This window comes from Myotis lucifugus, unplaced genomic scaffold (genome assembly GCF_000147115.1).
Source record: "Myotis lucifugus unplaced genomic scaffold, Myoluc2.0 scaffold_302, whole genome shotgun sequence".
Classification (NCBI taxonomy): domain Eukaryota; kingdom Metazoa; phylum Chordata; class Mammalia; order Chiroptera; family Vespertilionidae; genus Myotis; species Myotis lucifugus.
The window spans coordinates 499,619-511,531 of record NW_005871350.1 but is presented as its reverse complement, the minus strand read 5'-3'; the positions used below and the strand labels follow the sequence as shown (position 1 = coordinate 511,531).

The following is an 11,913-nucleotide window of genomic DNA, read 5'->3' as shown; positions in this document are numbered from 1 at the left end:
ACTGGGGTCCCTCAGGCCCTGCTGATATCTGCTCCCACTCACCCACAGGGATTGTCAGGACCAAGGCCCTGTTGTCCTGAGTGGACCTTCTGGGGCCGGAAAGAGCACCCTGCTCAAGAGACTTCTGCAGGAGCATGGCAGCATCTTCGGATTCAGCGTGTCCCGTGGTGTCCCGTGAGGTCCTAGGGGGTTTGTGGGGCCCTGCTGATCCACATATATAGGGACTTGCCCACACTGCTAACACACTGCTAACACCCCCAAGAACCCTCTCTCACACAGGGGATTTGCCCATACGCTGACCCCCCCTGAAGTCCCCCACATAGGCTGAGGAAGGCCCTGGGATGGGTTGTGTGGGCTCTGGATGTGATGTTCCAGATGGGTCACAGATGCTTGTTCCTAGACACCACGAGGGACCCGAGGCCTGGAGAGGAGAATGGCAAAGGTAAGCTGGCCCTGCTACTCAGTGCCCCAGTACAGGTCTGGAGGCCACACACACACACTTGTCAGGGTGATGCATGAGGCCTCATTCTCCCCATCTGATGGGGGCCCTTCAGGGTGGGTGGGTGGGCAGGCCTAGTTGGATAATAGGCATCAAATCTCATGCTGACACCAGCTGTCCACGGCAGGGCTCTGATCCCAACACCAGGCAGTTGTGGGGCACTGATCCCTGCTTGTGCACTGCATTACACATGGCAGTATAGCTGGGGTCAGCCATGCACACCCTTTAGGGTTCTCTGACATCACAACCTTAGTAGGGTGTTTGTACCTTCCTGAGGCAGAGCACTGAAGTTCCTCAACCTCCCCCCTGAAGTTGGTAGTCACCAGGACCCCCCCAAAACTCCTTCCAGAAACCAGCAGTCTCCAGGTCCCCAACCTCTCCTGTAGAAGCTGGCGTTCTCCAGGTCCCTTCAGTGAGAACGGTGTGAGAGGTGGTGTCTGTCCCTTCCTCAGATATCTCCCTGCCCAGTGACTGGAACACTCTAGGTGTGGATGGACAGATGGGCAGACAGGCCCAGAACAGAAGCTGGTTCTGCTCATGTGGTTGCATGGGCAGATGTGGCCTGGCTGTGGACAGCTTCAACAGCTCCTGCTCTTTGTAGATTACTACTTTGTGACCAGGGAGGTGATGCAGCGGGACATTGCTGCCGGGGACTTCATCGAGCATGCCGAGTTCTCGGGGAACCTGTATGGGACTAGGTGAGTCACATTCAGCAACCTCCAAACCTCCTGGGAACTTGGAGTGGGCAGCCCAGGCAAGGGCTTCTCCCTATGGGCTGTCAGGGTGAGGGACCCAGCCCTTCCAGGGATCAAGATCGAAGGGAAGCCTGAGCTTTCTAGGCTGCCCCCTCCTGTCCCCTCTCTACCCCACCTGGCCAGGCCCCTGTGGGAACGGGGAGCCAGTGATGGGCTGGTGTGCAGTGAAGACTCAGAGGACCTGGGTCTCAGAGTTCTGTGGGCTGCACTTCAGCCCCCCTCCTCTTCCCTCCAACAATTAGGGCAGCCTGGGAGAGTCCCCAGCCCAGCAACAGCTGTCCACCTCCCACACATCCAGAGCAGTATCATTGCAGAGGCGGGTCCAGGCTTGCTATGTGCAGCCTGTACCTGAGTCCCCCTGTGACTGCCATGCTCCACCCCAGGTGCAGCTGGCAGGGGCAGTTGGCCCCCAACAGGGATCACTGGGGCTGCTACTACCCTTAGATGGTGGGCACCTGGGAGCCCTGAGCCCAGTGGTGACAGCCAGGGACTTCCTGCCCCTCCCCACTGCTGCCCCCAGCCTAGCAGATGGCCCGGTGTGAAAGGGTTACTGAGGGAGTGCTTCTGGAAAGGGGAGCAGATGCTGATGGCCCCTTCAGGCTCCCAGAGCAGGGAATGGGGGAGGCAGAACCCCAGGGAATGGCAGTGGAGATGGTCTGGGTGCTGGGACCCAAGGATCCCTGCTGAAGGGCCCCTCCCCTCCTGCCTCCCAGCAAAGCGGCTGTACGAGTGGTGCAGGCCATGAACCGGATCTGCGTGCTGGACGTGGACCTCCAGGGTGTGCGGAACTTAAAGAAGACCGACCTGAGGCCCATCTACATCTTTGTGCAGCCACCCTCGCTGGAAGTCCTGGTGGGGGTGGGGAGCCAGGCGCGGGAGGGGTGGAGGAGGGGCTAAGGCTGCCCTGCAGGCTCTGACCCTCCTTAGGCACCTCAGGAACAGAGGTTGCGGCAGCGGAACACAGAGACAGAGGAGAGCCTGGCCAAACGGTTGGCCACTGCACAGGCGGACATGGAAAGCAGTGAGTGTGGGTGCAGCCAGTGTCCCCCACCCTCCCCAATAGCAGGCGACTCATCTGCCAGAGGTGGGAGGCAGGGGCAAGAGCTGTCATCCACAGCCCCCTCCCCTCACTGATCCTCCACGGGCCCTGTACCCCCTCTCCCCCCTTCTCAGGCAAGGAACCTGGTCTGTTTGACCTGATCATTGTCAACGACAACCTGGACAAGGCCTACTGGAGCCTGAAGGAGGCACTCTCGGAGGTGGGCTCTGCCAGGGGCAAGGGATAGATCTCTGTGCAGGAAAGGGCTTGGGACAGCGGACTTGGGATCCAGGGCAAGCCCCTCTTTCTCTCTCCTGCAGGAAATCAAGAAGGCCCAAGGGACTGGCTGCTCCTGAGGATGCCAACGGCTGTGTCCTCCCTGGACAGGACCCTGCACCCACCCTGGTGGCCAGGGTGCCCCTGACAAGGTTGGCTCTGCAAGCCTCTTTCTGGGTGCCCCTGATCAGTCCCACTCTCCTGTGGGATCTGGGCCCGCATCCTAATAAAGAGCTGCTGGTTAGAGTGTCCTTGAGTCCATGGATTGCCGCCCTGGCCCAGAATCCTTCATGCTGGACCCCCACTCCGGCAGCCCCCCTCCTAAACACCCAGCTCTAACAGGGCTGCTTGCAGCAGGTTCTACCCCATATCGGCTACTCTGGGCTAGCGGCCAGTGGGGTTGCTCCCCGATTTCACACTACTTCCCCAGGTTCTCCACATGCCCCAGCTCCACACCTCGGAGACCAGCAGGGGTGCCCTGCACAGGGGCACTAAGGGGTCCCCCAAGGCTGGGCTGTTTTCTGCCCTGAGGCAGGGAGTACACATCTCTCCCACTGTCTCCCCAAGGCAATGAGGCTGGGAGGAGAAGGCCCCGGGGGCTCATCCTGCCCCAGCTACCCTCCTGGTCCCTGAACCAGGTGGGGGTGGTGATGGGGTCTGAGACTACAAGGGCTGGATCCCTGCGTCCTGGAGGCCTCTGTGTCATACACTCCCTCAGTCTACTGAGCCCAGTTGGCCTGATGGTCTGGGAGAGTTCAGCTCTGGAAGGACACCTGGGGGCCTCTGTTGAGGTTACAGGCTCCCTGGAGGCTGAGAAGACACCTCCCTTGCCACTCATGTCGGGTCAGGGCAGCTGTGGTGGCCTGTGGTATAGTGGTCCATGCCTAGGCCATATTCTTGCAGTGGGACCAAGACAAACAGTGGACACAGACCTGGAGGAGGCAGAAAAAGTAGGGGAGGCTGGGCATTGTCCATACCCTCAGATGCACAGAGAAGGCCTGGCAGGAGTTGGGCCTGAACATGGGACAGTGGACAGAGGGGTGCTGGGCAGGTAAGGCTGGCTGCCTCCCAATGCACTGTCACCCAGCCTGGGGGAGGCCCTTCCTTCTCTTGGCCCCATACAATTCTAGGGACAATCAGGGATTCAGACCCGGGGCCTTCGGGGAACAATAGGGCCCTTGAAGGCCCTCCCCCCTGCATTGTGCTTGGTGGTGAGAGGTGGCCCTGGATCGGGCAGGGATTCTGCCGGGTGTACACCCTTGGAGGCCAGTGTCTGACCAGCCAGCAGGTGGAAGGGCTCAGAGGACTTGCATTTTCTGGCCTGAAAAAGGTAGGGTGCTGTCTAGGGGACCAGCTGTGGGTGTCCTTTGGGGCTGAGCAGTGTCACCCTCCCCTCTGGACCAGGGTTTCAGGCCTGGTCTAGCCTCTCCTGAAATGGCATTCCCCAGGAGGTCACAGGTGCTGGGCCTGGCCAGGTGTCCCTTCATTCTGGGGGATCTGTCTCAAGCCCACTGCCCAGGGAGATCCTGCCAGCAGGGTCTTCTGGGATCGCAAGACCTGAGGGTGGAGGCTGCTCAGGCCAGCTGGTCCGCAGGGAGAGGAGTGTGTGCCCAGAACCTCCCCCAGCAGCTGGGAACCCTTAAGCTGTGTGGGACTGACCAGCCCACGGCAGGCAGCTGCAGTGTGTCCAGAGGCTGGAGCCTCAGGCTGTGGAGGCCTGGGGGAAATCTGGGAGCCTCACCCCTATATGTGGGCAGTCAAGCCAGGATGGGTACACCTCCCTGCCCTCCACACCTGACCTGGCACCAGCCAGCCTCTTCATGGCCTGGGATGGGCTTTCCTTAAGTCTTTTTCGGTCCCAGGTCCTCAGGTCTGGGCCTGGGGGACCAACAGAGTAGAACAGGCGCATGTCCTCCAGGAGGTGCCCCCAATATGCCACAGAAATGATGAGTTGTCTTTGCCAGACACGGATGGTGAGCAGGAGTTGGCAAGGGGCAGCAGCTGGTCCAGGAGTGGTCAGGGCTGCTGCACAGGGCAGAGCAACGCCTGCTCAGGGCCTGTGGTGTGCTGGGCTGTGGGGGACCAGGTAGACATGGTAGGGGTTGGGGAATGCAGAGAAAAAGTGACCCATGTTCTGCGTTGAGAAAGGTGGCAGTGTGCTGGCTGCGGTGGCTTTACCCAGGGCAGTTTGAGAGGTGGCGGTGAGGGGGTTAGGAGGAGTGGAGAGTGTGGGCACCCTGCAGGGGTGGGTGAGGGGCTCTGCATTCTAACCTGGGCCAGCCCCTGGGGGTGGGGGGGAGGGCCAAAGGCCAGGCTGCTGGAGCTGTTTGGGCTGTGCCACCATGACTTACTCCCCAGGCCCACACCCACCACACCTCCACCCTTTCAGGAGGAACTCCCTCACTTCCCAGTTCCAACTGCACCTAAGAGGGGCTCCTGGGTCCTCAATGGGGTCTCTGCCCCCTCCGGTTCCTACCTGCACCTCATAGCCCTGGGATGTACCCCCTCTCCCCAGAACTAGGTATCTCTTCACCTCTCTGCATTTGCTGAGCATGGTGAGGGCACCTCTCCCTCCTGGTGTGGAGGGAGTGTGCACACGTGTGAGTCAGAGTCCAGAGGCCAGCCCTGAAGGCCCTGGGAGGATGAGGGCTTTGGCTGAGATCCCAGGCTCCCTGGGACCCAATCTGTCAGGGCCTGCAACCCTCCTTAGGCTGCTGGGGGTAGGGATGGGGGTGGGTGTTGGGGGTAGACTGTGGTGTGCATAGGAGCTGCTGTGCAGTTATGGTAGAGGGTCCCCAGGCCTGGGGTTTGGGTTCCTGGCTGCCCAGGAAGTCTAGGCAAAATACAACTGGGACCTCCAGGATGGGAATTAAGTGTCCTGGGGAGGGACCTGGAAAGACTGAACCCCATGGGATCACCATAGAGCTGACAAGGGGAGACCTGGGAGAAGAGCTAAGTTTGGGAGGTGGGCATGCAGCACCAGGCCTGTGCCCCCCAGGTCCCCTCAGTGGGTGGACAGGTGGGAGCCAGCTCTGGGCTCCAGCTAAGGCCTCAGGCTCACAGGGCAGAGCCATCTTGAGGTATTCGTGGGTGCTCACCTGTGGATGAAGGCTATCAGTGGTAGGTGCATGCAGGGTCCCTATGTCCTCATGGAGGGGAAAGTGCTGCCTGAGACTCCTCATTCCACTGCCCGAAGGTTCCAAGGGCAGGGTCCCCCTGCCACATGGCGAGCTGAGCACTGGGGCCCTGCCCACAGCCCCACCTCAGCAGAGGAAAGTCCCACCCGCATGGCCCTACGGGGTGCTGGGAGGAAGTGTGGCCAGGGATGGGAAGGAAATTGCTGACCAGGCCATGGCCTGCTGCACTACAGGATGGCGCTAGGCTGTCCTGGCTCTCAGCCCTGCCTCCCCACCCCCACCTCCTAGAACCTTTGTTCAGATCTGGGGTGCGGTTAAGTGAAGCAGGGGGAGCTCAGCTGCCCACCACTGCAGAGGCCACTCTCCAGGTCTGGTCTGAGGGTAGTAAGCCAGCTGTCTCAGGATAGGCCATCCTAAAGCCCACAGTCAGGCACCTCCCTCCGGGCTCTTGGTGGGGATGACCAGCCAGCCGTCATGGGGAACCCCAATGTGCTCACATTGGCCCAGCAGTCATCGCTCCCAACACACACACACACACACACACACACACACACACACACACACCTCATCTTGGATCTCTGAGCAGTTCTTATCTACACTTGCTCTGATATAGAGTTTTGGGTGAGATTCCCTGTGAACAAAGGTCCCTGCAAACCCCCAGGGTCTGGATCCCTGAAGGGCCAGTAACCCCCCTTCCTGCTGGCCCAGCTGGTCCCTTGCTGGCCGCAGCCTCCCAGCAGCACTGATAACCCCACTGCAGCCCAGAACAGGTCACCAGCCAAAGTCCATACTCCAAACTTGCAGTCTCCAGACAGACAAATATATGCCACGTAGGGAGAAAAGATGGGAGAGGGGGCTCAGAGTGATAGGGCGGCAACTATTGTTGCGGTTTATAAAGAAGTTGTAAAGACCAAGAAGTCCATGTGACGCCCCCACGCCCATTCCCCATGGGACAATCAAAACTATAGCCCACACTTCCCTCAGATTTCCTCATGTTTCCTATGACCTTTTTGAAATGTTTTAATTTGCCCTACCTGGTTTGGCTCAGTGGATAAAGCATCAGCTTGTGGGCAGAAGGGTCCCAGGTTCGATTCCGGTCAAGGGCAGGCACCTTGGTTGCGGGCAAATCCCCAGTAGGGGATGTGCAGGAGGCAGCTGATTGATGTTTCTCATCGATGTTTCTAACTCTCTATCCCTCTCCCTTCCTCTCTGTAAAAAATCAATAAAATATATTTTTAAAAATAAAATGTTTTAATTTAATTTTTTTTTGTTAATCCTCACCTGAGGATATTTTTTCCATTGATTTTTTTTTAGAGAGAGGGAAGACGGGGAGGGAAGGAGGGAAGAGAGAGGGAGGGAGGGAGAGAGAAACATCAGTGTGAGAGAGACACATTGATTGGTCGCTTCCCACACAAGTCCAGACTAGAGTGGGGGCTCGAACCTGCAACCCAGGTATGTGCCCTTGACTGGGAATCGAACTTGTGACCCTTCAGTGCACAGGCAAACACTCTACTTTCCCACACCAGTGCTTTCCCATGTTTCCCATGACCTTTTTATTATTATTTTTGATTAATCCTCACCTGAGAATGTTTTTCCATTGATTTTTTTTTTTAAGGGAGAGTGGAAGAGAAAGACAGAGAGAAATATCGATGTGAGAAAAACACATCGATTGGTTGCCTCAAGCATGAGCCCCGACTGGGACCCGGGCCAGGAGGAGCCTGCAACCAAGGTATGTGCCCTTGACCTGACCGGAATCGAACCCAGGACCCTTTGGTCTGCAGGCCAGCACTCTATCCACTGAGCCAAATCGGCTAGGGCTCCCATGACCTTTGATGTTCCCGGTTATTCCCATGAGGTATGTGGTCCTCACTTCTCTGTCCCCAGGGCCCCACTGGGCATGCATATCTTGGGTCCCCTTGGTCCCTCAGAGCCCCTTGCCTGATGCCCTTGGCTGTGTTGATGGTTGGGTATGATGTAGGAGCCCCTCCTGGAACTTGTCTCCTGTTGTCTCATGGTCGCCTGGGCTGAGGTTTTGTGGGGGAGGCAGCAAGGGCAGGCCCTTCTCACACCATTGCAAGGCCCATGCTCTCAACCTGGCCCTTCACTGCAGGTGGGTTCTGGTCCCCACCTGCGGTGACATTTACAGGTTGTGCTCTCCCTTTCTGTTGTGCACTCTGGGAAGTTGCCCTTGAGGAATGGGGGGTTGGACTCCCCTCCTGGAGGGTACAGTGGCTGCAAAATCTATTTAGAATTTCCTTTTCCCCATTTAGTTATTTATTCAATAATTTGTATCAGTAGGGACTCGTTTATTTTATACCTTGGTAATAATCTATAACTCAACCTATATTACTACTTTATCCACTCTATTGCCCAAATTGATCTGGTTTCGGACACCCATGGGGAGTTCCTTCCATGAATTACTGTATTGCTTTGCCATACCCCTCCGCAGTGTGTATGTGGTGGGGGGTGTTGGTGGGGGGCTCGTGCTAGCACTTTCTTACTCTGGCACCACCAGATGCTCCAGGCAAATTTCCTAAAGTGCTGGGACTGGTCCTTTGGATCCATGTGCCAGGTCAGGAGGCAGCACCAGCTGAAGGTGTGGATTTGAGGACTCCTGTGCATGTCACTAAGACCAGGCCAGGGGTCCTCCAGGCTAGAGCTGAGCAATCCCAGCCCCCGACTGTGGAACGACCACCGACTGCATGTGTGACACAGGTCCTGCACACACATGTATGAGCACATGGACGTGCACCTGGTCTGAAGAGCCAGAGCCTCTACCCCTGCCCGAAGGCTGTCTGAGATCCCCATGGCACTGGGAGAACAGAGAGGTTCACTCCTTCCCCTCCTACTGCTCAGGATGGCCCTTCAACTGACCACTCTCATCTCTCATCTGCCCTCTTCTTCTCTATACATCTGGTCTCTGTGGCCCTGACTGCATCATCCCTTACCCCCCAGGGCAGTCTGACCTGTGCCAAGCTAGAACTGGTCTCAAGATCCCCCTGCCACATCTCATGAGTTGGTCATGGGTGTGAGGGGAGTATTTCCACCACAGGGATTGCCAAATAAGACATAAAGGGTTTCCCCAGAGAACCAGTTAATACTGACCCCCAAAGCACAAGTCAGGTCTGTCTGCACCCTGAGACTCCCCCCATGTCTTGGGAGAGAGAAAAGAAGTGGGGGCTGTTCTGCCATCCCTTTCTGGTTCCTGGGCGGTGGTGTGGGCCTTAGCCTCCTGTGATGTGTCAGGTCAGGGTGGAACAGGTCCTGGAAGAGCAGAGGTTGTCATGAATAACAGCCAGTCTCAGGCCTGAGGGATCCCCTGTGAATCTCTGCCTGAGGCAGAGTGAGGGAGAAGGTGGTCCTGAAGGGACTGGCCTACACTGAGTCTGCACACGCACGAGTGTATGTGCACATGGGAGTGTGCATATCTGCATACACATGTGTCTGAGTATTTGTATGTGTGTGTGGTGACTGTGTGCATGAGTGTTTATAAGTGTGTGCACACTTGAGTGTGCATATCTGTGAGTTCATTGTACACCTGTATGCACATGTCTGAGTGTTTGAATGTGCGTACACGGGGTATTTTTTTGTATGTGTACTCATGTGAGAGTGCATGTTGTCTGTGAGGATAGTTGTACACCTGTATGCGTGTGTGTGTGTCTGAGTGAACGTGAGTGTGTGTCTGTGTTTGCATTGCATTATGTGTAGCTCTGAGGTGGGCCGTGCACACAGATGTAAGGAAGCGGGGTCATTTCCCCAGGAACCCTGACTACCCCCTCTTCCTCCCCACCTCCTGCCAGGGAGAGGCCCAGCTGCATAAAGAGGGCCCGGAGCCCGGCTTGTCTCTGCCTCTCCATCCCGCACCTGCCCACACTGCCTCCAGGCCTGTTCTAGGAGGGAGGGCCAGAAGAGTTGGGCACTCAGGGGTCTCCTTTCCCAGACTATCCAGGAGCAGGTACTGGCCTTGGCTGTGGGGAAGGTGGGTGTTGGGAGCAGGTACTGGCCTTGGCTGTGGGGAAGGTGGGTGTTGGGAGCAGGTACTGGCCTTGGCTGTGGGGAAGGTGGGTGTTGGGAGTTGGGGTTGTGTGGCCCTCCCCAAAGAGGCTCTTCTCTTGGGCACAGGCCCACCCAGGGATCAGCTGGCCTGAAAGGGGCATTGGTCTGGGATGTGGTGAGTGGCCTATGGCTGTTCTGAGTGTCACAGGTGCCTCAATGGACATGGTTCCATCTGCACAGATGCCTGGCCTAATCCACTCCCCACCCCACCCTCTTACAGCTGGGATTTCCCCACTATGACTGCAGAGGACATGAGGGCACCCACGAGAGGGAGGAGCAGCCGGAGAGTTGGGCAGCAGCCCCTGATGCATCTGGACCAGAGGGGAGGGCATGAAGGAGCCTGGGGGTCCTTTGCAGAGGCAGAGGGACCAGATTCCCCTGTGAGGGTGTGGGTTGGGGAGGGGTGAGCTGCTGGGAGCCTAGGGGCCCATGAAGCTGCAGAATGTGTGGGGGATGGGAGATCAGACTGAGTGAGTCACTGGGGAGCTGGGGCCCCCCTCCCGTGCTGGGAAAAGGACTTCATGCAGCTAGGTGCTGCTGGGGGCTGAGGGGGGTGGGGGCCAAGCGTGCGTGAGGGTTGAGGCTGTGCGGCCCCCACACTCTGAGTGAGGCTGGCCTCTGATTTCTAGGCGACCCCATGAAGTTGGCTCACCTAGTTGACTCCCTGTGGCTCTCAGGGCCTAGGGTGGGGTTCCCAGAGGTGAGGGATGGGAGAGGCTTGCACAGAACCAAGCTTTCCTGGGGAGAGCAGGAGGGGCTGGCTGCACTCCAGGCCACTGGGACCCGGGGTTAGCAGGGGTGAGTGGGGAGCAACACAGCCTGTTGTCCATCTGCATGGGGTCTGTCCTTTGCCAACCCAGGCCCCACCTCCCTGTGTACACACCCCAGGGGCAGAGGCAAGGGGTGGGAGCGGAGCTCCTGGAGGGGCTGTTCCTTCAGCGGAAGGCAGCTGAGTTGCCCTCTGGGGCCCTGGCTCCAGCGCCAGGACTCCTGCCCCAGTGCTCCTCCTGGCCATGGGTTTAGCTCTAGTGCCCCACCCAGGGTTGAGCTCCCCTTTGAGTCCTCAGGTCCTGCCAACCCACATCCCCACACCCCCTCAGCCCTCCTCTTTCCCACCCCGGGTTGAGCTCTGCTGTGGCCCACAGGTCCCGCCCCCCGCCCCTATGACCAACATGAGCTGGAGCTTCCTGACGCGGCTGCTGGAGGAGATCCACCACCACTCCACGTTCGTGGGCAAGGTGTGGCTCACGGTGCTGGTGGTCTTCCGGATCGTGCTCACGGCCGTCGGCGGCGAGTCCATTTACTCGGATGAGCAGACCAAGTTCACATGTAACACCAGGCAGCCGGGCTGCGACAATGTCTGCTATGACGCCTTCGCGCCCCTGTCCCACGTGCGCTTCTGGGTCTTCCAGATCGTGGTCATCTCCACGCCCTCGGTCATGTACCTGGGCTACGCCGTGCACCGCCTGGCTCGCGCTGCCAAGCACGAGCGCCGCCGTGCCCCGCGCCGCAAGCGGGGGCCCCGCGCGCCCCTACCGCTGCCCCCGTCGTCCCACCCCACCTGGCCCGAGCCCATCGACCTGGGAGAGGAGGAGCCCATGCTGAGCCTGGGCGAGGAAGAGGAGGAGCCAGGGGTGGCAGAAGGCCTGGGCGCGGAGGACGAGGTGGAGGACGCGAGCGCGGCCAAGGGCCTCGGTGCGGACGCCAAGGCGGCGGGGACCCCGAGCCCCAACGGGCCGCATGACGGGCGGCGGCGTATCCAGCGCGAGGGCCTGATGCGCGTGTACGTGGCCCAGCTGGTGGCGCGGGCCGCCTTCGAGGTGGCCTTTCTGGTGGGCCAGTACCTTCTGTACGGCTTCGAGGTGCCGCCTTTCTTCCCGTGCAGCCGCCGGCCCTGCCCGCACGTCGTCGACTGCTTCGTGTCGCGGCCCACGGAGAAGACGGGTCTTCCTGCTGGTCATGTACGTGATCAGCTGCCTCTGCCTGCTGCTGAACCTCTGCGAGATGGCGCACCTGGGCCTGGGGCAGCGCCAAGGACGCCGTGCGCGCCCGTCGCCTTGCGCCCAACCTCGCCCGGCCCCGCACCGCGCCCGCTGCCCTGCCCGCTGCCCCCCGCCCCCGCCGTCCTGTCTACCGCCCGACTACAGTCTG

The 11,913-nt window shown here is 59.1% G+C and overlaps 2 protein-coding genes across 2 annotated transcripts in view; both read left to right on the top strand.

Moving 5' to 3' along the window:
• Positions 1-2,820, top strand: part of GUK1 (guanylate kinase 1) — an 8,825-nt gene extending 6,005 nt beyond the window's left edge. Inside the window, exons 2-8 of the mRNA XM_023763820.1 lie at positions 49-164; positions 401-442; positions 1,101-1,197; positions 1,968-2,106; positions 2,191-2,275; positions 2,428-2,513; positions 2,614-2,820. Of these exons, the coding sequence (XP_023619588.1) occupies positions 49-164; positions 401-442; positions 1,101-1,197; positions 1,968-2,106; positions 2,191-2,275; positions 2,428-2,513; positions 2,614-2,649 (601 nt within the window). The 3' untranslated portion in view covers positions 2,650-2,820. The remainder of the gene's footprint in view (positions 1-48; positions 165-400; positions 443-1,100; positions 1,198-1,967; positions 2,107-2,190; positions 2,276-2,427; positions 2,514-2,613) is intronic.
• Positions 2,821-9,481: 6,661 nt separating this feature from the next.
• GJC2 (gap junction protein gamma 2) overlaps positions 9,482-11,913 on the top strand; it is a 3,933-nt gene continuing 1,501 nt past the window's right edge. The window contains 5 exon segments of the mRNA XM_006100197.3: positions 9,482-9,661; positions 10,908-11,705; positions 11,707-11,784; positions 11,786-11,826; positions 11,828-11,885. Of these exon segments, the coding sequence (XP_006100259.2) occupies positions 10,926-11,705; positions 11,707-11,784; positions 11,786-11,826; positions 11,828-11,885 (957 nt within the window). The 5' untranslated portion in view covers positions 9,482-9,661; positions 10,908-10,925.